The 23210-nt window shown below is 35.0% G+C and overlaps 1 protein-coding gene across 1 annotated transcript in view; it reads right to left on the bottom strand.

Annotated features, from left to right (window-relative positions):
- Positions 1 to 23210, bottom strand: part of GABRG2 (gamma-aminobutyric acid type A receptor subunit gamma2) — an 87216-nt gene that overhangs the window by 33798 nt on the left and 30208 nt on the right. Inside the window, 2 exon segments of the mRNA NM_001133740.1 lie at positions 16655 to 16792; positions 19359 to 19441. Coding sequence (NP_001127212.1) covers positions 16655 to 16792; positions 19359 to 19441 — 221 coding nt within the window.

The following is a 23210-nucleotide window of genomic DNA, read 5'->3' as shown; positions in this document are numbered from 1 at the left end:
AGGCATGTAAACTGTGGCTAAGGTAGATTAGAAACTGCCTGAGTTCATGCAGTTTGCAGAGGTGGCATAAGAGCTCACATGCCATCTCTATTATCTGATGCTTCATCCAGAATCCTCCCAAGTCTATACCTTATGTTGAAAGATGAATAGTCAAGAAAAAGCTATAGTTCTTGACTCCTAACTGCAACTCTCTAATATCTCCACTGTACAGAGAATTCAAGTAGGCATAACCTCAGGTTTAGACATGAAACTTCAATGCTAGAGTAATAATCTCAAAAAGAGCTTAATATTCCCTTTGAGTGTGATCTATCATATTATATTCTCCTAGGCCTCAGAAAGAACCCCTGAGGGAATGAGGGAAGATGGAATTGTTGGACACAACATCAAATGACTATCATATCTAGAATTACAGACAGATGACATATGTATGGGTGCAAAGATTGTGCCTGGTACTTCCATGGGCCAAAAATTGAATGTAAAAGACAGGGAAAGGCAAGTATAAACCATATAGCACCTGACTTAATGTTAAGTTGGCACAGCTATGGAAACACCACCTTTGCCACTGTCTGAGGTTTCAGCAAAGGCTGCTCAAGTAAACCTCAGTTATTTCAGCGTGGAGCTGGCAGATGGACGCTGCAGATACATTTCTCCCACCAGCCTCTGTCTGAGAGGCACTAGGCATGGCAAGCATGGGGGCGATCATTCCAAATGCCAGGAAGAGGAGTGGGTGGAGGTAGGCAACTTGCTAAAATAAGCCCCTGAAACCGTCACAATTAAGAACTACAATAGCTCTTAAACAGCATTATGACTGTACCAATACCTTCAAATTATATTCCAAACATATCTTAAGGTATTTTGAGAAGTTAAGGTATATTTAGGACAATGATTTCTTCATTCAGAAAAAATAAAAATGGGAATGACGTGCTATTGAAGCACGTAGGCATTGATGTGCTCAGTTATAGTAAAAAGCATAGATTTTGGTGTAAGGTAGGTGCTTCATCAGTCTTAGCACATAGAGATTCACATAAAAATTATTTAATGTTCAGTTACATCTGGATCATTGTCATTTCATTGGACTGTGGGCTGCTCAAGGAAAATTTACCTTCTTGAACCCTATTTGGGAACACGGGAGGCCCAGAATAAATAATCAAGAAACTTATCTCCAAAAGGAGGGTAGTAATCATATATCTACTTCAAAGTTCTTCAGAGAATTATGATATACTATAAACGAATTGCTGTGGGTGGTTTGCTGCACACAGTAGTTTTCAACAAATAAAATATGTTAATAATTATTACAACATTGGGTAACTATGAACTCTTGAAGTAAACAGCAATTATCTGGAGAGAAATTTGGAAAGTTGAAAATAGGTTATCAGTTTTCAGGAGGAAATAAGCATTTGTTTCTCTCAGCCCCAGACAGAATAGAGACTAGTGCTAATGCAGAGTTTTGTAATTCTCGTTGTGTCCCTACAGACAGGCAAGCGAACGCACTGAATGTTTTAATATGAAAGGATAATTCTCTTAAATATTTCTCTATATCTCTCTGTGGAGTCTAATTTCAAATTGTTTTTCATCCTATATTTCTTATCTGAAAGTTTAATTTTCAATTCCCAAATAAGTTAAAGGACTGCACTTAACTGGGTCCAGCATTCTCAAATGTCCCTGGGGACTTCAAAAAGGTCCAATGCTACAAGTCCCTTTTTCGCTTTAGGTTAAAGTGCATTAATCCTAGGGGCCAACCCAATACCACCTTCCTCTGTCTTCCTCTGAGTATAGCATTCTTTATCCTTTTCTTTCCACATTTAGCCTTCATCTTTTAATAGCAATTTTACACCAAAGTGGCAGAAAAGTCAAAATTTTGCCTTTTGTGTCGCTTTAATAATACCCTTGATTGTTATCAGCTTGTCATCCTTCTTAAGTCCCGATGACAAAATCTGATCACAGGAACCCAGGAGTGAGAAGTAGGAACTTGAGTCACAATCTCAGCCTTGTTCCTTGTGGAGTTGAGAGAAATGATTCATTTATTTCACGTGTCAATTTGCTTACTGGCATAGATATAGATATAGATATAGATATAGATATAGATATAGAGAGTTTTGCTCAAATATATTCACATGTTTATAAGTTTACCTGGGACTTAAAGCCAGATCTTTTTACTTCTAGCCTAGTTTTGCTATTATAGCACCTATGTAATTATACCCAGAGTTTTCCTTTGAGACAGATAATATGTCCAGTTATGGGAAGGATTTTAAATGTCCTTGATCAAGATACACCTGTTACCACCTCGTTCTTGTTTCTATAAAAAGAAAACTAGACCTATTAGGTTAGAGTTAATTATCAAAACTCTATTGCCATTAACTGAAGTCAATAAAACCTATCAGGCTGTTACAGTATATAATTGGCATGAGTACCTTGAAAGTAAGTGTTTTTATTATGTTTATTACAGACACACACACACACACACACACACACACACACACACACACACCATCGGATCCTCTGTGAACATCAATAGTTTGGAGTTTTTTTCCTTGATGAAACTACTATGGATGGCAGAAAAAGAGTTGAGGAGAAAAATAAACAAAACTGCTATACCAAATCACCACTACCTACAAATAAGACTCAACAAAAATTCTGGGGCTGACTCTCAAATCAAATACTGGCTCAGGATTTGGATCTATAATTCAAAAACCTGCAAAAATTTGTCGCAAGTTTACAGTTCTAGTGAAGCGCATAGCACGATGTCTTTCATATGTGAAATGCTCAGCAAAAGTTGGCTTTAGCATTTGCATCATCATCATCATCATCATCATCATTATCATCACCATACATTACCAACACTACTTATCTGTGCATATATTAATAGTGGCAGATTTTTAGGACCAAAATATCTATTAGTACTCAATTATTCAATGTCAACCAATGAAATGGCAATTCTGTTTTGTACTAATTCAGTCTTGGGTAGAGGAGAGAACAGTTGCTTGGGGTCCCCTACACTTGTTAATTAGCTTTAGTTCTACTCATAACTAGCCATATGGCAATGTTTTAAATTATTGTTAGCACTATGCTTCGTGTACTTTATCTATAAAACAGAGGAACATAATTAAGAATGCTTCATAAAAGAAAAGGTTAAATCATAGCTTAATTGTTAAGATTAAATACAGGAAAACATTTTAAAAGTTGCTTGAAACTACTCTTTTTGACAATATCTTCCTCTTACACAGGACTGTTAGAAACATTAAGGATTTTTTTTTTCCATGCAAAGATTAATAACAATCAAGACAATCTGACCTTTACATCATTTTGTAGCCATTCTTTATTAAATCATTTTCAATTACTTCCTCCTACTGACAAGGGGATGATTCTGGTTTATTGTTTCTTAGAAGTTAACACTGACTAATAACTGTAAAATTGAATTTAGTACAGGACCAATATTTTGGACTTGTAATTAATAAAGCTGTTCCGGCAGTACAACAAAGAAAATTTTGCTTATGTTTATAAAATGTGACAGTTCCCATCACCCTACAATCATTTTCATGTTAATATCATGTGTTCTCACCTGCTCTTCTGAAACCAATTTTACATAAATTAGAAATCATGCTATAGGTCTCTGACAGAGTGAGACAGGCTTGACCCAAAACAGTCTCTTTTTGAGAGGATAATTCTCAGACAGACATTTTCATGCTTGGGCAATATTTTCTCTGAGAGCACGGTATCTCTTTCTCTTTTTAAAAGTAACTTATCCTGGCACGTGATCTTGAGATCTGAAAATGAACAGAAACTAAAACTGGCAAATCGCAAGCCTGGGACTCTATTCCCCATTCACGTGATTAGGAATTCCTTTCAACCTCTCTAAGAAGATGGGAATCTTTGTCAAAGTTATGGTCTCATACTGCAGAATTAAATGTCATAGAGTATTGCCTGCCCCACTACTTCTAGGGAAGACTCCATGAGATCTGGTGACTGGGCCCCTCCGACATGGCCAGGTAGGTGAGTCATGTATAGTATAAAGGATTATACTATTGTTAATTGTTGGTGATAGTTTTGTAATCCAGATATTTGCTTCCCCTTTCTACAAAGTCCATCCCTATAGAGGCCTTCCCTGGTGCCCCTTTGTGTGAAAGCATTGTGCATCTTATTCCATGGACATCAGGCTTGTTCATGGGATTTGCTTTGGTCAGTAGAATGTGAGTCAAAATTACTTAAGACCCACAAAGCAGAGGTTTTAAGGACCATTTTACTCTTCTATTATTTCCTGTTTTGGCTATGAGAATGATATACCACAGAATAAAGAAACACTGGAGGGAGAACAATTGAGATTGTTCTTACTTTAAACCACTGAGATTTTGAGGGTTATTTGCTACCATAGCATTGTCTAGATTAAGTTGACCAATACGGACTGATTCTACCATATTTATATGCAATCAGCTTAAGATAAATAGATAAAGGATAGATTAGATATGTAGATAGATGGATAGATGCCAAAACTATAACAGGAACATAAATTACACACTAGATAAAGAAATAGGGCCAAGAGTGAGCCTTTCTGGAAACACACACACACACACACACACACACACACACACACACACACCCCTTGGTGTTTAATTCATAATTGGAATCAGACTGTCTGTCAGGAAAGATGAGTGTCTATTCAGTAACTTATACCATGATATTGCACAAGGTTCTTACCCTCTCTGTCAACTTTTCTACAAGGTTGGTTGTACCTGGAAATTTCATCTGGAAAATGAGCATCACATTATAGAGTGACTGTAAAAAATGAATGAGCTGATGTTTAGAAAGTGCTTCACAATGTTCGCACATATTATTATTATTATCATTATTACTATTATTGTAGAGGTAGTAGTGTCATTATTATTTTGACTGCTGATTCATAGGACTATACAAGTCTCGCCAATTTATACAAGTAAGATATTAAAAACAAAATAATAAGCTAATAAATTAAGGTCCTTTTATGCACTCTTGATTGCAAGTCTTCTTCCTGTTTGAAGACCTGAGTATCTTTTCCTTCCTCTCTGAAAGCCATGTCACAGCCACTGTCCTACCTTCACCCCATCCCCAATTTCTCATTCACAGTAAATTCAGTTAGCATCCACCCTTGCTCCTCCCACTCACGACAGGTCTATGTTTTCATGCTGAATTCACTTTATCAGACCTTAGCTAACTTATCAACCATCTCTATGGCAACACCCTGGTCCCCTTCCCTCACCTAAGATCTCCACATGTGACAAAGTAAATCTGTTAATTTCTGAATGTGACATAATAAGAAAACATGATAAAAGTTTTGTTAGGAATTCTAGGGGGCATAGAGAACGCAAATACCCACCATATGTTTGCTTCATAACAGAGACGCTAAATACCAGGAAATATGACACAGTGTTTTAGGAGTAAAGTAAACCTTCAAAATCAGTCTAGTCTGATTTTTATTTGTTTTGAGATGAAGAAATTGCAGGTTCAAAGAGAAAATGACTTCCTTGAGCTCATTCAGCTACATGATACCACAACCAAAATGGAAACCTTTAAATAGGAATCACAGGGTATGTAGAGCTCTATACGCAGCTGCCTCATTTTATCAAAGTAAGTAAAGAATAGGATTTTATTGCAGAACATTAACTACATAGACCTTCAGAAAACTACAAAGGGACAAAGTATCAATCTGATTGACAATGCAAGACTGCTAATGTGCAAGAAAATGGCAACAAAGCAAAACGACAACAAAGCAAAATGGCAACAAACCAAAAATGGCAACAAAGCTTTTAGCTGCTTACATGTGAGTTGAAAAAGAAACTAAAAGACAGTGAAGACTACAGGCACAGAAGTCCATATATAAAACTTCGCAATTTTATTTTTATTCAAAATCCATCTTCCGTGAAAGTGGACAGTAGAGATAAACTGAATGAACTTAATGTGGCTTATGTTAGATATTTATGACACATAAGCCCAGTTGCAGAATGTCAAAAGGAGGTGAGACCTAGATTGACAAAATTCTGGCACTTCTTTGCAATTCACCTAATTTTTATTTTCAGGCAAACTTTGGTTGAGTCATGGTTTTAGCATTCGTTTTTTAGAGTGTCATTTTGTGATAGAAAAATCCTCTTTGCCCTTTATTTATCTCATTTATTTATTTATTTATTTATTTTTGAGACGGAATTTCACTCTTGTTGCCTAGGCTGGGGTGCAAATGGCGCTATCTTGGCTCACCACAACCGCTGCCTCCTGGGTTCAAGCGATTCTCCTGCCTCAGCCTCCCGTTATCTTTTATTTTAAAAGATAAAATAATATTCTTCATCTCTACAGACACATATGCGATCTCATATTAATTATCTCTATTTTTCCCCATTTTTATAGCGATACACCTACACATTGCTTTCCAAAATATGAAAACAGTAACTCAAGAAGAAAACATTACTCCAAAAATAGGAGATAGGACAGGGAGTAGTAGAGACTTTGGTAAACTGGAGATTGTATTACCCACATGTTGAGACAGGTGATAATTCAGCTCTACATATTTTTACATGAGAATGAGGGCTTTCTCAGATGTTTAGGATATAAGAATCTTTTAAATTTCCCACGAAAATTATCAGTTGTTTAATATTAGTTGAGAAATAAAATGAAATTTAACTCTGTCCATCCTAAAGACCCTGCTATAGGCAGGGGTCAAATAATGGGCTGCCAATTCAGAAGCTCTGTCTTTACCTCTTTGGAGTAATTTCCCTGTAAGTGGAATTACAACTGTGCTTGGTCTTTAAGATTTAGCCCTAAAATTTTATTTTTATACCAATCCTACTTCACTCTTAGTCACTAATACTGGTAACAGGAAACCACCCCTAAGGAAATGTGATCGGTAGGCGATTACAATTGGTGTCCATGATTGCATTACCTCTTTAACAAGGAACCATTACACAGTTCGTGAATTACACATTGTCTTTGATACTACGTAGCTCTTCACCACTTAGCAATGAACAATAGATGTAATGATGAAAGTACATCATTGGTACATGGTGCTATTAGTCATGTGAGTATAGGCAGATTACAAATTATGTTTGGAAACTAATCCAGTAAACTCACTTGTCTAAACTGAAGCTTTCATCTTTGAGTCTTGTTTGCAATGTAACTTATTTATTGTACTCCAGTGTTTCTAAAGAAAGATATCATCTTATAAAGCTGCTAGTGAAGTGCTTATGGGCAAAACAATTAGGTTTGTAGTTGGCATGGAAGAACTACTAATTTTAAGAGAATAGAACTTTTTAGTATATCTTCTTGTCGTCATTGTGGAACATGGTGTACTGCAAAGAGTAGTTAATTTTGGAGTGGATAAATTGGAAAACAGAGAAATGTGAAAAATTAGACATCTATGATGTGTTTTTCTATGTTAACTGTAAAGCACTGTCAATTTCTTGAACAGCAGAGATACCCTTATATAAAAACAAACCAGGCTGGGCATGGTGGCTCATGCTGGTAACCCCAGAACTTCGGGAGGCCTAGGCAGGTGGATCACTTGAGGCCGGGAGCTCGAGAACAACCTGGCCAACATGGTGAAACCCCGTCTCTATTAAAAATACAAAAATTAGCCGGGCATAGTGGTGTGCGCCTATAATCCCAGCTACTTGGGAGGCTGAGGCACGAACCTGGGAGGCGGAGGTTGCATGAGTCGAGATCTCACCACTGTACTCCGGCCTGGGTAACAGAGCGAGACTCTGTCTCAAAATAATGATAATAATAAAATAAAATAAAAAACAAAAGCAAACAAAAAAGTGACATTGTAAACTATGTTTAACATATTGGTCAATCCTTTTTCCTTGGGGTTTTACTATCTGTTTCTGTTTTGCTGGATGTACTACTAAAATTAGATGTTCTTGATCTCTTAAATGAAATATATTACATGAATGGCAGGTGAAAATGGTAAATAAACTCTAGTCAGCCCTTAATCTGTATGCCCAGCAAATTCTTTTCTAGAATGTTGTGCAACACAATGTTGTGGCCTTCATAAAAATCTCCTTTTAAAGAAAAGAAGGTAAAATATTTTAAAAAGAATACATTATTTTCCTCATTGCTATTTGCTGCCCATTTCCAGTCTGTGATATTCTTAAAAGTGCGTATCTGCAATGCTGAATAGCATTATTTTCTGAAACTGCAAGAATAAGATGAAGGAATCATTCACTTACATCAAATAGGGTAAAAGCAATCTTCAATTAGTTTATGTGTAGAGTATCATCTCTGAAGGCTCAGTCTTAATTCTCTCACATTTTTGCATTTTCAAAAAAAATGTCTTTCAAATTTATTTTGGGGCAGTAACTGTTTAGGAGAGATCTATTAGTTATATCAGTCACACTGATGTAATTGTCTCTTAAATGTAGCAAAATAGGATTTTCAGCTGGGTTAGAAAATACCAACAACTTGGATAAAAAAAATGCTTTTTTGATCTAGTTGGTTTTGATAGACTGTCAAAAATATTGATTTTAAAATTTATCGTAAATAGTAGTCATGCAAACCTTTCATTATATATTCTCTCAAATTGATTTTTTTTCAAAGAACAAGTTTTCACAAATACACTGGATTCAACAATTTTTGAATTACAGTCAGATTTGAATGGTCATGTGTAGATCCACTTAACTAGTGAGTAGTACTGACCACTTAACTAGTAAATAATACTATCTTATAAGCAGTAAATAACTTTTATGAAAAATGAAAGGATATAATTGCTAAATTAAGTTTCTCACTTTATACTTTTGCTGTATCTAAATATAATTGGTATTCCTACAGGTTAACATATTGGTGATTCATATATACGGCTACCATATTAAGTGCTAATACTTCATTATTGCATGTCTCTGTAAAAATAGCTATAATAAAGCTTAGAAATAGTTTTTATTTTAATTCATTTCTTTATGGAGTAAAAATTGTGGATCTGAATAAATAACTCTACCCATTGAATATCCTTGAACAAATGACTTAGCCCATCTAAACTTTACTTTCCTCATCTATCAAATGGAAAAAGAATAATATCTTTCTCAGAAGCTTCTTGTGAGAAATAAAATACCATTGTGTATATTGCATAGATGCTAGAAAGTCATAAAATCCATTGTCCTTTCCTAACCCCAAATTGAGCTACATTTCCCAACCTCATTTTATCTCTATGGGAATATGCAACTAGTTCTTGCCAATGGAACACAAGCAGAAATGACACGTGTCACCTTGAAACAAGACAATTTTCCTTTGATTTCACAGAACTTTATGCCATCTCCCTCCGCCCCTTAAAAACTATCTCCCTGATAGATAGTGTGAACACAACCTTGGAATTTAAAATCACCAAATGTGTGATTTTTAACATAACATACGAATATTCCAGAATCACAATGGAAAGAAAATAGGTTATCATTTTTGGTTAACATTTTTGTTTAATGTGTATAATGACATATCACTAAGAACAAAATAGATAGAGGTGGAAAACTGCTTCCTCTAAATTAAAAATCTAAATCCCAAGGAGTTTGTTTTTGTATTTGTTTTGAAATTTTATTGAAAACTTGATCAAGGAAAAACATTCTAGAAAAATATTCATTTTTAAAGAAAGTGGCTCTTACATTAGGACACTGACAGTGTAACCTTGGTTATATCAGGGATTATGAATAAATGCTGAGGACAAGGACTTTAGAGAAGCATCTAATCAAATGTATTCCTTTTATAGATAAGGAACTTTCATCCCAAGGAGGGAAAGTGACTTCCCCATGGGTGCTCTAGGCCCAGCTCTATTTACATAATTCATACACTTTTCTCTCTTGAGACCAAAGCTAACTTTCTAAATTGAAGCTTAAAAATAAAATTAAAATCTATTACTGTGCAATCATCCACTGGTTTATTTTAAGATATTACGCTGCTTCAAGTAGTTTGAAAAATTTAGTATTGACTAAAATAGGCTCACAACTCACTGAGACTCAGGAGTAACAAGAGAATGTAGGATTGGTGCTGTAGTTGTTTATTTCTCTTTTTTCATTTAGGTTTTATTTTCATTTAGTTTTTGTTGTTGTTGTTGTTGTTGTTGTTTCCCTTCCAACCTCTTCAATTTAAAAAGTACCATTAACTTGTATTTTTTTAACTTTCCTTTTTTTCTGCCAAAATAGATAATCTAAATGATGAGTCAAGTTTTACACATGTCTCCTTAGTTTACCAAGGACATTTAAATTAAAACAGCCTAAAAGGTGGAAGCTATTGTTCTCTATTTGAGGAAGCATTTTATTCATATGTAAATATTGATGTAGGCAGAGAAGGTTGGACTTGAGCTTGATATTAAATAATAAAGTAAATCGGAGCAGAGACTTTGGGATAGGTGTAACATAGCAAGAAAATCTCAGGGAAGGGAACAGTATGATGGGAGAATGACGCCCAACACTTAAAGATATAGCATATGGATATTTTAGAAATCAGGCAACAAGCACGAACTTCATCCATGGAGCTGATGTTTCAAAATTGTGATCTGCATGTCACTGGTGGAAAGGAAGATAAATTTAGTGGTACACAGATTTTTCATTTTCCTAGTTATATATTCCTTGTGATAAAAATTAGGAAAATATAACTAGAACATGGAATCTAAGAAAAAAGTGGGATTAAAAACAACAAAAACAGAAAATAATTTACATGATTATGCCAAAAATAATTATGAAGATGTTTCATGAAACCCTGATGTTTTGGATGCATTGCTAAAGACAATATGACAGATTTAATGGTATTCTGATTTGGGAGAAATGTGGTATATTTCTTTGTGATTCATTATGATGGCAGGAGGATCCCACCAATGTAAGTTTCCCATAAGAAACACATTTGTCCACTTTTCCAGCCCACATCTCAGGATGACAACAGAGAAGAAAAAAGAGTCAAAAATTATGGATAGAATTTGATGAGCTGGCCGTGGCAACATGACAAAAAGAATAAACTCTTCTAGTTCAGAGTACACAATGAGCAAAGGAAAATATATATGATAGCATTCTGCATTATGTATTTCACTGATGAATGATATACTGTTGTATCAATGTAATTGTCACAAGTGATTAATACCACTATTATCTATAATCACCTTTAAGTCAGCCACCGGTTAATAGTCCATGATGACTATTAGTCTGGTGACTGGCTTAGAGATGATTAAAAGAAGGTTTCTGTTGTGGAGCTTATGTAGTGGAGTAAGGGGTCAGGGACTGAGGAGTAAAGCAAGTGTCCAAGCAACACAAGGCAGAAATCATGTTTTCTTTTTATATAAATATATATATATATATTTTATTATACTTTAAGTTCTAGGGTACATGTGCACAACGTGCAGGTTTGTTACATATGTATACATGTGTCATGTTGGTGTGCTGCACCCATTAACTGGTCATTTACATTAGGTATATCTCCTAATGCTATCCCTCTCCCCTCCCCCCATCCCACAACAGGCCCCGGTGTGTGATGTTCCCCTTCCTGTGTCCAAGTGTTCTCATTGTTCAATTTCCACCTATGAGTGAGAACATGCAGTGTTTGGTTTTTTGTCCTTGCAATAGTTTGCTGAGAATGATGGTTTCCAGCTTCATCCATGTCCCTACAAAGGACATAAACTCATCTTTTATGGCTGCATAGTATTCCACGGTGTATATGTGCCCAGCCATCCCATTACTGGGTATATACCCAAAGGAATATAAATCATGCTGCTATAAAGACACATGCACATGTATGTTTATTGTGGCACTATTCACAATAGCAAAGACTTGGAACCAACCCAAATGTTCAACAATGATAGACTGGATTAAGAAAATGTGGCACATAGAAATCATGTCTTCTTAAGGTGGATGAAAATGCTCTTGGAGGAGTTAATGGAATAATAATGACAGTGATAATAATAGTAATATTGTTGCCTTCCATTTGCCAAGTCCTTCCCATTTGTCAGGCACATTTTTAATGCAGTATGTTTCTTAATCCTTGGAGCAACCCTGTTGACACTGGTGATATTGGGCTCGGGTGTATTAAATGATTTATATAAAGTCACACCACTAGTAAGTGGCAAAGCTGGTATTAAAACCTGAGCTGTCTGACTCCCGTGGTGAACATTCTTAAAAATCGCTTCAAGTTGTTTTGGTATCAAGATCAGTGAAGGCACTGTTGAAGAGATGTCATTGATTTAAGCCTTAAAGTCATAGAGGTGAGATGGTAGTGATGCATTAAGAAGCCATTCAAAACAGAAAGAGATTGAGATTCAATGGGAGTGTAAGACTGGTTAGTTAAACACAGAAACATATTAATAGATCGGTTCTTTCACAAGCTGAGAAATTGTAGAAAACAAGGCTGGAAAGTTCCTGAGACCAGATTCTTACATACTAGAAACAATAGCTTGTGCTCAATTGAATCTACTGAATTATTGAGACATGATGAAGGGATATATCAGGAGCTCACTGGGCCATGATAGGAGTCAAATAGTGCTGTGATTAAGAGTATGAATCTCAGAGCAGACCACTTGAGTTTCTGTCCCAGTGCTTGCCCTTGATTCCTGCAGGTAAATGAACCCCTCGAAGTCTCAATTTTCTCATCTGCAGCGATACCATCAGTGTTAATAGTAAATGTAACTATGGTTATGAGAAAGCAGATCACTTACACATAGTGCTTGCTATGGTGCATGTAGTTAGTGCTTAGTAAGTGCTAGCTTTTATAATTAAGGTGAAAAGCACAGACTGGAGATGAGAGAGAAATTGACAGCAGGCACATAACTTAATAAGCTACTAACACATTCCAGATGAGAACAGACAAAATCATGAACTAGGACAGTGGCAATGGCAACTGAAAAGAGGACAGTTACACAAGATATTTCAGAAGCATAAGTGCCTTCATGATTCATTAGATGTGGGAGGCAGAGACATGACTCTGAGTGTTCACGCCTGGCTCACTGGGGCAATGGTTGTTCTTCTACCAGATATAGAACAATCAGGAAGGAATTATAGTTTGAAGAAGAAATTATGGATCCAGAATCTGTTCTAGCATATTGACAATGAATTAAAAATATTCTTCAAATCTTATCGACCCGCCACAGGGGAAATATTTTTCTCAACTGTAGTACACATAAAGTAGTAATAAAGGAGATGATTCAGGTGGTGGATGCAAGGACTCTCACATAGCATTAAATTTCCTGGAGAGCAAATTCTCTCCTATGAAATGCTTCTATTTTTCTGTTTATATCAAAGAGAATGTTTGGATTTGGTACTAATTGCTCTTTACTTAAGCTCTAATATCCTTTTCTCTCTCTTTCTCTCTTTGTCAACATATTCAAAGTCTAGGGAACACAAATATATGCACTTAAAGTGGAAGAGTATTCACTTGTTTTTTAATCATATTTTTATATCACTTATATTTTTGTTAAATGTCCTGGTTTTCCAATTGTGGTCCTTATATTAACTTTCCTTTAAAAAATTAACTTCATTGAAAAACCATGTATCAAAGAATACTATGCAGCCACACAAAATGAGAACATGTTCTTTGCAAGAACATGGATGGAGTTGGAAGCCACTATCCTTATCAAGCTAACACAGGAAAAGAAAACCAAATACTGCATGTTCTCACTTGTAAGTGAGGGCTAAATGATGATAACACATGGACATATAGAAGGGGACAACAGACACCGAGGTCTTTGGGAAGGTAGAGGTTGGGAGGAAGGAGAGGATCAGGAAAAATAACTAATAGGTACTCGGCTTAATACATGGGTGACAAAATAATCCATACAACAACCCCCCATGACACAAGTTTGCCTATATAACAAACCTGTACATGTACCCCCGAACTTAAAAGTTAAAACAAAATAATAAAATTAATTATACATTCAAGAAAAAAAACCACATGAATCAATTTAAAGAAAAAAATTAGGAATCAGAAGTACATTCACTACTTGGATATAACAAAGCTTGAATGAATAAAGGTTGGAAAATCCTTCACTAAGCTATGTCGCAATTTGGCAATATTCTCCCCCAGTTACAAAAGAGGCATCTTAAAGGGAGATACGTTTACCACAAATCTAAAAGAAAGTCACATTATAATTGGCTAAGATTGAGCTCCTGATAATTTCCCAAGAAAGTTGTAAACATAACTTCCTTGTAGACGTTCATTAGTTACACAGCTATGCTTTGAAGACAAGAATAGCATCAAAAATCAAGCAAATATCGAGCAAAAACTTCCAATCACTAAAAAATCAGCTGTCAGAGAAATCAGGCTGCCTTTCGTTATCAACAGTAATGTTCAATTCAGCCCTTTCTCTTCACCAAGCCCATTGAAATAGTACTACTCACAAAATACAAACCAGCAGGGTGAGGAGTGGGAGAGAAGGCCAACTGTGAAGGCTATTCTCAGTATTAGGACCCACAAAGGAGTTGATGAGATGAGTTACATGATGGTACTCAGTGTGAAATGTAGTATCTTTTCAATACTGTTTTGCTGTGATTTCCTTAGGAAGATTAATAGCCTTGTGAGACCTTGTTAATTATTTTTGCTATGCTTAAAGTAAGTAGATAATTTTCTCCCACAAGTGTCTCCTAATAGATAGTAAATTCCCTAGATGATCCTCCACATGAGACATTGGGGAGGTGGTAATGTTAGGCTCTGTGATGTAAAATCAACCTTCTGTCTCCACCATTAGTTCTTCATACCACTCTTGAGCTCAAAACAACTAAACATGAAGTCTTCTAGTCACGAGTTTGTGGGTTCTGTTTTACAGTGCTGGAATAATTATAGAAATATGAATATACAATAGAACTTAATGCCCAATTTCTCATTCTGGAAGCATGAAGAATTGGAGATTAATTTTATGTGGTGTGTGTGTGTGTGTGTGTGTGTGTGTGTGTGTGTATGTGTTTTCTTTCGCTGATGGAAGACTCCAGTTCTAAGGCAATCCTGAACTTTTCCTTTGAGAACCAAATGAAAGGTTGTTCTAGGCCTGGTGTGGTGGCTCTTGTCTGTAATCCCAGCAGTTTGAGAGGCCGAGGTAGGCGGATCACGAGGAGATCGAGACCATCCTAGCTAACACGGTGAAACCCCATCTCTACTAAAAAATACAAAAAATTAGCCAGGCGTGGTGGCAGGCGCCTGTAGTCCCAGCTACTGGGGAGGCTGAGGCAGGAGAATGGCATGAACCCGGGAGGCGGAGCTTGCAGTGAGCAGAGATCTCGCCACTGCACTCCAGCCTGGGAGACAGAGCGAGACTCCTTCTCAAAAAAAAAAAAAAAAAAAAGATTGTTCTACTAATACTTGAGGGTCAGGTTTCTTGCGAATAATGGAACAGAAGGCCATTTTAAAATAATATACTCAAGCATTACTATGACCTTCTTTCAGATTCTTTTTTCCAAATAAAAGAACTTTTATGAGACAGTTGCAAATGCTCAAAACAATGTTACAGCCAGATAATTCTTTGATTTGAAGGTTGGTACTTTTGAAAGTAGAATCGAATCATAAATTTTCATATTTGTGTAGGTCCTTTATTTGCTTCTCTCTGTAAAGTAGATGAAGGCCTGATGCCAAATTATTCCACACGCAAAAAATATTTCCTATGAATTCTAGAAAATAATCAGGTGTTTGTGACTAAATCAACAGAAAACAGCTCAACTCTTGGAAATATGTTTCAAATGACATCTTAATAGATGGTAAGCTGAGAACACAATGTTTGTATTTGAAATTTGAACATATGTAAATTAGCATAATTTTAAAAGCAGTAGTTAGATTAATCTACATAGAGGATATAAGCAACATTGCTGAGAGTTCAAACTGGCCACCCATGAGACAGATCTGGTCTGGAAACATATCTAACTTGCCCGACAGAGGGTTTTAAATCAATAATTGATACTATTACAAATCATGAGATTTAATATAAAAATATTTACTTTTAGCTTGTCTGAAAATAAATCTCAATTCCTGACCATATTATCATGCACATCGATAATCATAATTAATATTAGTAAGAGCTACTATTGAACAAGTGCTCACTATGTGCCAGCTATCATTCTAAGCATTTCATTTCATTTATATTTTGCATACACAGTCTTCCTGTGATGCAATTTTTTTTTTAATGCACATTAGGTATCTGAAAAAGCTGATCTCAGAGATTCAATACATTTGCCCAATGTCTATAGCTTATAACTGATGCAATTGGAATTTGAACCCAATCCTGTCTGATACTGAAGGCTTGTTCTATTATCCACTGATGGATAAGTTTAAAATATTAAACTACTGAATGGAGAATGGGTCCATATCCACTATGCTTACTTTTCTGCATTTGTAAAAAATTCACTCTTCCTGTGTGAAATGTGGCAATTTCACTACATTATGAAACATACTTTCTAAAAAAGGTACATCTAATAAATATTTTATTTTTTCATAATTGATATTCATTTTTCCTTAAATAAATTAGGGAATAATTTACTAATCCAATTTGAATCCAATTTTCCCAAATTGGTAGAATATATTTATATTTATCTATTCTACTTGAATTTCAATTATAATTTTCTCTAGAAAATTAAAACACTTCATTTAATTTTCTGATTATCATTCATAGAGAGGTATTGGAAAACCTTCTAATTCATATATACCAAAATTTCAACTCTGGAAGGGTCACTTGAAATTCTTTGCAAGTGCATCTTACCAGAAGTTGTCTTCACTACTTCGGTGGTATTTCTTAGACCAACAAATGAGAATTGATAAAGCCTCCAGGATCTTGTGTCGCCCACTTCAACAGAACTTCGCTTCCATTGATAAACAATTTCTTCACGTGGATAGCCATCTGCCGTGAGATAGGAAAGCTCACATTAAAAATGATTATAAATTAGCATATGTAGCAACCATCTTCTATGAACATGACACTGAGGTAAAGACTGAGAAAGATAGTTACAAGCTAAATGAGGATCTTGGACCAAAGGGTATTGCAATGAGGACATAAATTACAATGACATTGCATCCTAATGGGAAGTTAGATTCAAAAATCCAAAGGTCAAATATACTCTTGAAAATAATTTAAATGACATAGAAGATATACTACATGTGGTTTTATATATGCTGTATGCATACTTTACATCATCTGGAATAGTGCATACCGAGTGACCAGTCTATAATAAATAGAAATACAAAGTCTTGTATCACAGTGAAAGGCAGTTAACAGAGCAAGATTTTGAGTCACATAGAAACAGAAAATAATACGACAGTACAGACTCAAAACTTCTCCAAAGAATGCATTTGAAGTGGAAGATAGTTGGAAAAAATAACCAAAATTATTTATTATCTTTCTTTCTCAATTTGTCGGGACTCCATTTTAATATACACAGAAATACACAATTCAAAGCAGTAGTAAGTAGAAATGCTAAGAGGAAGATATCAATGAGCTTGTACTAATAGAACAGACAGTATTCATTGAAAACATCACACTGGGGAGGTGAGATAAAGTAGTGGTTATGAGTACCATTTCTCAGCCATTCTACCCTGGACAACTGTATATTTTTCCTCCTAAATTGTTTGTCCCCTTATAGGGAGGATAATAGTACTTATCTCATGGAATTGATGGTCAATGTATATTTGTTGAATGGATAAACATTATTATGCAGTCAACTGCAGAATTAACTTTTTCAAGAAAATAAATAAAAATCAGAAATCGTTTTAACAGTTTGTCTACTAATAATACTAATTATTATGTGATAATAAATAATAATGCCATGTAAAGATTAGTTTGATTATGAACACTGATTGAGTACTTGGAATAAAATCCCACATAGTTCCTCCTTTCTGTTCCTTTTGATGCAGCTTTATCTATTATATGTTTATATTAATTAAAGAGGGAGGAAAAAAAAGAGAGAGTCCCTAGAGGGGATGGAGGGGATGGAGAGGGATATGATAGTATGTGATGAAAATTGAGGAAAACAGTGATAATATCCAGCTTGGGCAACATGGCGACGCCCCATCTCTACAAAAAATACAGAAATTAGCTGGGTATGGTGGTGCGTGCCTGAAATCACAGCTACTCTGGAGGCTGAGGTGGGAGGATCACTTGAGCTCCAGAAGCGAAGGCTGTAGTGAGCCGAGATCACACCACCACACATTCCAGCCTGGGCAACAGAAAGAGACCCTGTCCAAAACAAAACAAAACAACAACAAAAAATGATGATATGAGGCAAATTTCTGCAGAGAATGTGCTGGTGACTGAATTGTTCTGATAGCAATAAGTAATATTAAATTGTGTTTGGGTTCAGAGGGCCATTTTCAACTGGCCACCTGATGGCAGAGAAATCAACAGTACTTGAATTTTAGCTGACACAAGAAAGAAGTAGTCCCACTTGGAATATTAAAAGAAAGGAAGGTTTATCTCTCTAAAGCTCAGGGAAGCTTTAACTTTATAATTAAATATATTTCATTCTTGGATTCAGGAAAACATGAAATAAGTTTTATAATGAGAATTTTTCTAGATAAATATGATGTCCAGTGATTTTTTCCTCTGGTTTCCTCTGGTATTGATGAAGTGATAAACAGGTGATTACTTCTCTGATCATCAACTTTTTTCAAACTGTGATTACTATGACTTGGTGGACTCCCTGGTTGAGAAATTACATTTCTACAAACATACTTTTAAAATCTATAATCAGATTTTTATTCTGTGCAATATGTACAACTGGCAGACAAAAAATGTAAAAGAGGCGATTGACCTTTCATGGATGCTGAACAAATACTAAGGAAAATGTTTTGGGAAATTTAGGTTTGCTTGGCTTTGGTTCAGGCAGGAAATATTTGTAAAGGTTACTAAAGCATAATCTATGTTAGATTATCATGGATCCTCTTGCTACATTCTATTATCTATCTGATAAAAATAAGAAATGTAAAAATAAAGGTTTCATATTTGATCTTATTGTGTGTCAAGTAGTGGTTCACATATATTTTATCAATAAAATAATTGTCCTGTGGGGCAGCCCTTAATTAGCAATGTGCTGCTATAGTCCCTTCCTAGGCCCATAGGAGAGAAAGGAAGAGGATATATAATTAAAGATTGCACCTTTTCTATTGAGTCCAGGGTTGGCTTTACAATCCATTATAAAAAAAAAAAAAGGCTCTACGCAACCAATATGTTAAAAGTTTGCAACTCAAGGAAACCTACTGTAATTCTTAATAAAATAAGTCCTTCTTTTGCAGGAATCACCCTAATCAGAGCAAGCTGGGATTAAGATGAAAGAGACTGTCAAAATCATCGAAGTCAGTAACATAACTTAATACAACTTTGAAATTCATTATGCTTCTTTCAATTAATTAACATGGCAATCAGAAAGACTGTAGGTGAGGGAGGATACAAATGGAGAAGGAATATTACTTACAACTAGAGAACTCCAAGGGGCAGGAGTGTTCATCCATTGGGAAGTTGTGCAATTGTAATTGGCACTCAGCATCAATTGTCAACCTAAGTAGAAAGATATTAAACATAAGATGGATTTTAGACATAATTTTAAATTGTAAATTTGCACAATTTTAAATGATTTTTTTTTCTAGAGAATATCTCACATTCTAATTGAAAACACAGAGTGATCCCCAATGAAGAAATCCACCAAGTCCAGGAAAAAATTACATAAGACGTAATGTACTCTGTTCATTTTTACAGACCAAATAATAACACCTCACTTACCTCAACTATATTTATTGAAAATTTATGATCACTTAAGTTTTTGGTTTTGGTTTTTCTCTTTACAAATTAATTGTTCACGTGAAACTGCTCAGTGAATATATTTAACAGAGCCAACTGTTTTAAGAACTTAAGCTCATTTACTGTTTGCATGTAAATGAATGTTGATAATTCTAAGATCTTACCTGCTAATTAAAGCAGGACCTTCTGTTTGTAAGAACTGGGTAGCTGTTAGCTTTAATTTCTAAAGGTGAGTGTAAAAATACCTGTGTTGCACAATGGTGTGGCATTAATTCTACACTACACTGTCACTAAATAGGATCTTCCAGAGGATGTCATTAAATAGGATATTATAGAGTAGAAGAATATCTAATGGAAAACAAGAAATGTTAGATGCACATACACAGACATATTTGAAAAATGTTTGCCAGTAAATCTTAATTAGTTTATGTCTTATTAGTTAGTGCTTATTAAAGTATACAGATTTTCTCAGTCTCAAGTCCTGGGCTGGAACTCCAGGAGGGAGAAGATTTGAAAGTCGATGTCTTGATCACCTTTGGATAAATATGAATATAATCTCAAATTGTAATGGTAATGGGTTGAGGATTTTTAAAATTTCATATTTTTAGCTATAATTCTTACATTGTACAGATATTGTTGATGTAATAAAAGTATTATTTTAGGAAAATTTATTAAGAGATTTTCTAATTAGTATACTTTTTAATTGAAAACAATTAAGAATCTATTATTCTATGATATAATGGAGCAATTACTGATGTTAAAATATATCTAATAATTATTGAGCCCTTAATTAACTATGAAACACTGGGTAGAGTGAATTGTTTCCTCATTTAATAAGTATTATTATGCATTTATTGTACCTGAACTTGTCCAAAGTCACATAACTAGAGGCACAGTTGAAATTTGGACCCAGGATTATCTACCTTCAAAGCTGGAGGTTTTAATCATTGTTACTATATATTTATATGCTCTTCAAAGGGAAGAATAGTTTTATTCATAAAGGAAGCTACAATTAAATTTGATATTTTATTAGTATAATTACTCCAAATTAAACTGGAATTATTAAAATTGAAAATAATATAATTGCAGATACAAACATAGATACAGATCTAAATGTCTTTGGGCATGCACGAAACACACAAACACATTCATAGTTCATTTTAGATAGCCAGAGCAAAATCATCTCTCTATGTAAACTGGTAACCGTTCAAGCTTTGATTGAATCTCCATTAGTGACACTTTTGAGGTGGCTTTCATAATTAACTAATGTAATGATTCCATAAATTAAGTCCCAAAATGACTACAATGTTATAAGAACAATAAAGACACTTGAGATAGTATGATTGACTTCATATTTCAAAAGCTGGACTGAGCTCTGATGTATCAGGGGAATTTTGTACCCACTAGATTCTACATTCAGGCATTGGCCAGATGCCATGGCTGGCGCCTATAATCCCCAGACTTTGGGAGGCTGAGTTGTGGACCGCTTGAATCTAGGAGTTCAAGATCACATGGGCAACATAGTGAGACTATCTCTACAAAAAAATACAAAAAAATTCTTAGCAAGGTGTAGTGGCACGTGCCTGTGGTCCCAGCTACTTGGGAGGCTGAGGTGGGAACATCACTTGAACCTCTGGGAGGTAGAGGTTGCAGTGAGCCCAGATCATGCCACTGCACTCCAGTGGGTGACAGAGTGAGACCCTGTCTCAAAATAAATAAATGAATAAGTAAAAATAAATTCAGTAATTACTATATCTCTAAGTTTACAAAAGCCATGATAAATATAAAATGCCTGGAATGAATTTATTTTGGAATTGTGGCTTTTTCTAATAACTGATATAATTAATAAAGATTTTGGTGCCTATTCAAGTATTATATATAAATATATAATATATATATTTATAATATATCTGAGATATATTATATATATTATAAATATATATCTCAGATATGAAGATTTAGAATTGCATTATTCTTATTTTGATTGAAAATGTATAATTTTAATATTTTCTATATTTACTATGTATCAGACTCTATGTTAATCACTTTACTTATCACCCTATTTTGTCCTTATAGCAACTCCGTAAGGTCAGAAGAACTGTATCTGTTTTATAGAAATTAAAGAAATGAAAGGTAAAAGAGTCTGCTCAGTTGTGGTGTCAAGGTGGGGGGAGAGGAAGAACAGGGTGGGACGACGTGGTTGTGCTTTCTTTCCCAATAATTTCCATCAGTTCTCACTTAATTTTTCTAAATAAAAACATAACCATGTAAAAACATCATGCTTACTATGCAAACAAAGCTTCTAACACTAAAAGTCCTGCTACCAGATAGCTGCCCCTAAGTCCCTTTATATAGAAATGCTGGAGCATTGCCCTAGTTCCTACAGATAGTAAGAGAGAGAGCTTAGAACCAAAGTCAGATGTCTGATTCGTAAGACTATGTACTTATCTATTATTCTGTCTAATAATGTACTCCCACCAATGAGAAACTTCAATGTAAAAATGTTTTAAATGCAAAGTATGAAGTGATAAGATAATGGCATAAAATAATTATTTCATTAAGGTAGCATTTCACTCTAATTTCACAATTTAATTTCAGAATTTAATTTCAGATGCTGAACCATAGCTCCTTCAACTTTCTCCCAAGTATGTCTATTCCCAACATAGACAATAAATTAATGTAAATAGCCTATTAACATAATGGGAAGTGGGGTGCCAGGAGATGAAAGATAATAGATTCTAGGTGCTTGCTATTGTGAAGCTAAAAAGAGAAGGATGTATGGAGACATACACTTCAAAAATTCTCTTTTAGCAACTATTTCCTTGGAAATGAAGATATTTCCAAGCATAAGAGTGCAAAGCGTAGGTGCAAAGGTCAGATGATCTTGCAAGACAAAGGAAATTTCTGGTCAGTTGTGACAAAAAATAGTTTTCACAGCAGTTGTGGAAAATAAGCTTTGTCTATAATTAGTGCTTTGAAAAAGCTCATTGATAACAAAAAGAAAAAACTAATGTTTTGATGTCATATACTATTTGATAGCATGCCAACCCTGATGTAGTCTTGAAATTTATTTCCCTTTTTTCTCTTTTAGAGACTTATGGTTGATTTTTTTTTTGATATGTTTTCTTTTTTTTTTCTTTTATTATTATTATTATTATTATTATTATTATACTTTAGGTTTTATGGTACATGTGCGCAATGTGCAGGTAAGTTACATATGTATACATGTGCCATGCTGGTGCGCTGCACCCACCAACTCGTCATCTAGCATTAGGTATATCTCCCAATGCTATCCCTCCCCCCTCCCCCCACCCCACAACAGTCATCAGAGAAATGCAAATCAAAACCACAATGAGATACCATCGCACACCAGTTAGAATGGCAATCATTAAAAAGTCAGGAAACAACAGGTGCTGGAGAGGATGTGGAGAAATAGGAACACTTTTACACTGTTGGTGGGACTGTAAACTAGTTCAACCTTTGTGGAAGTCAGTGTGGCGATTCCTCAGGGATCTAGAACTAGAAATAC

Source organism: Pongo abelii, chromosome 4, assembly GCF_028885655.2.
Source record: "Pongo abelii isolate AG06213 chromosome 4, NHGRI_mPonAbe1-v2.0_pri, whole genome shotgun sequence".
NCBI classification, from domain to species: domain Eukaryota; kingdom Metazoa; phylum Chordata; class Mammalia; order Primates; family Hominidae; genus Pongo; species Pongo abelii.
The sequence above is the reverse complement of the archived record's forward strand: the minus strand, read 5'-3'. Positions and strand labels throughout refer to the sequence as shown.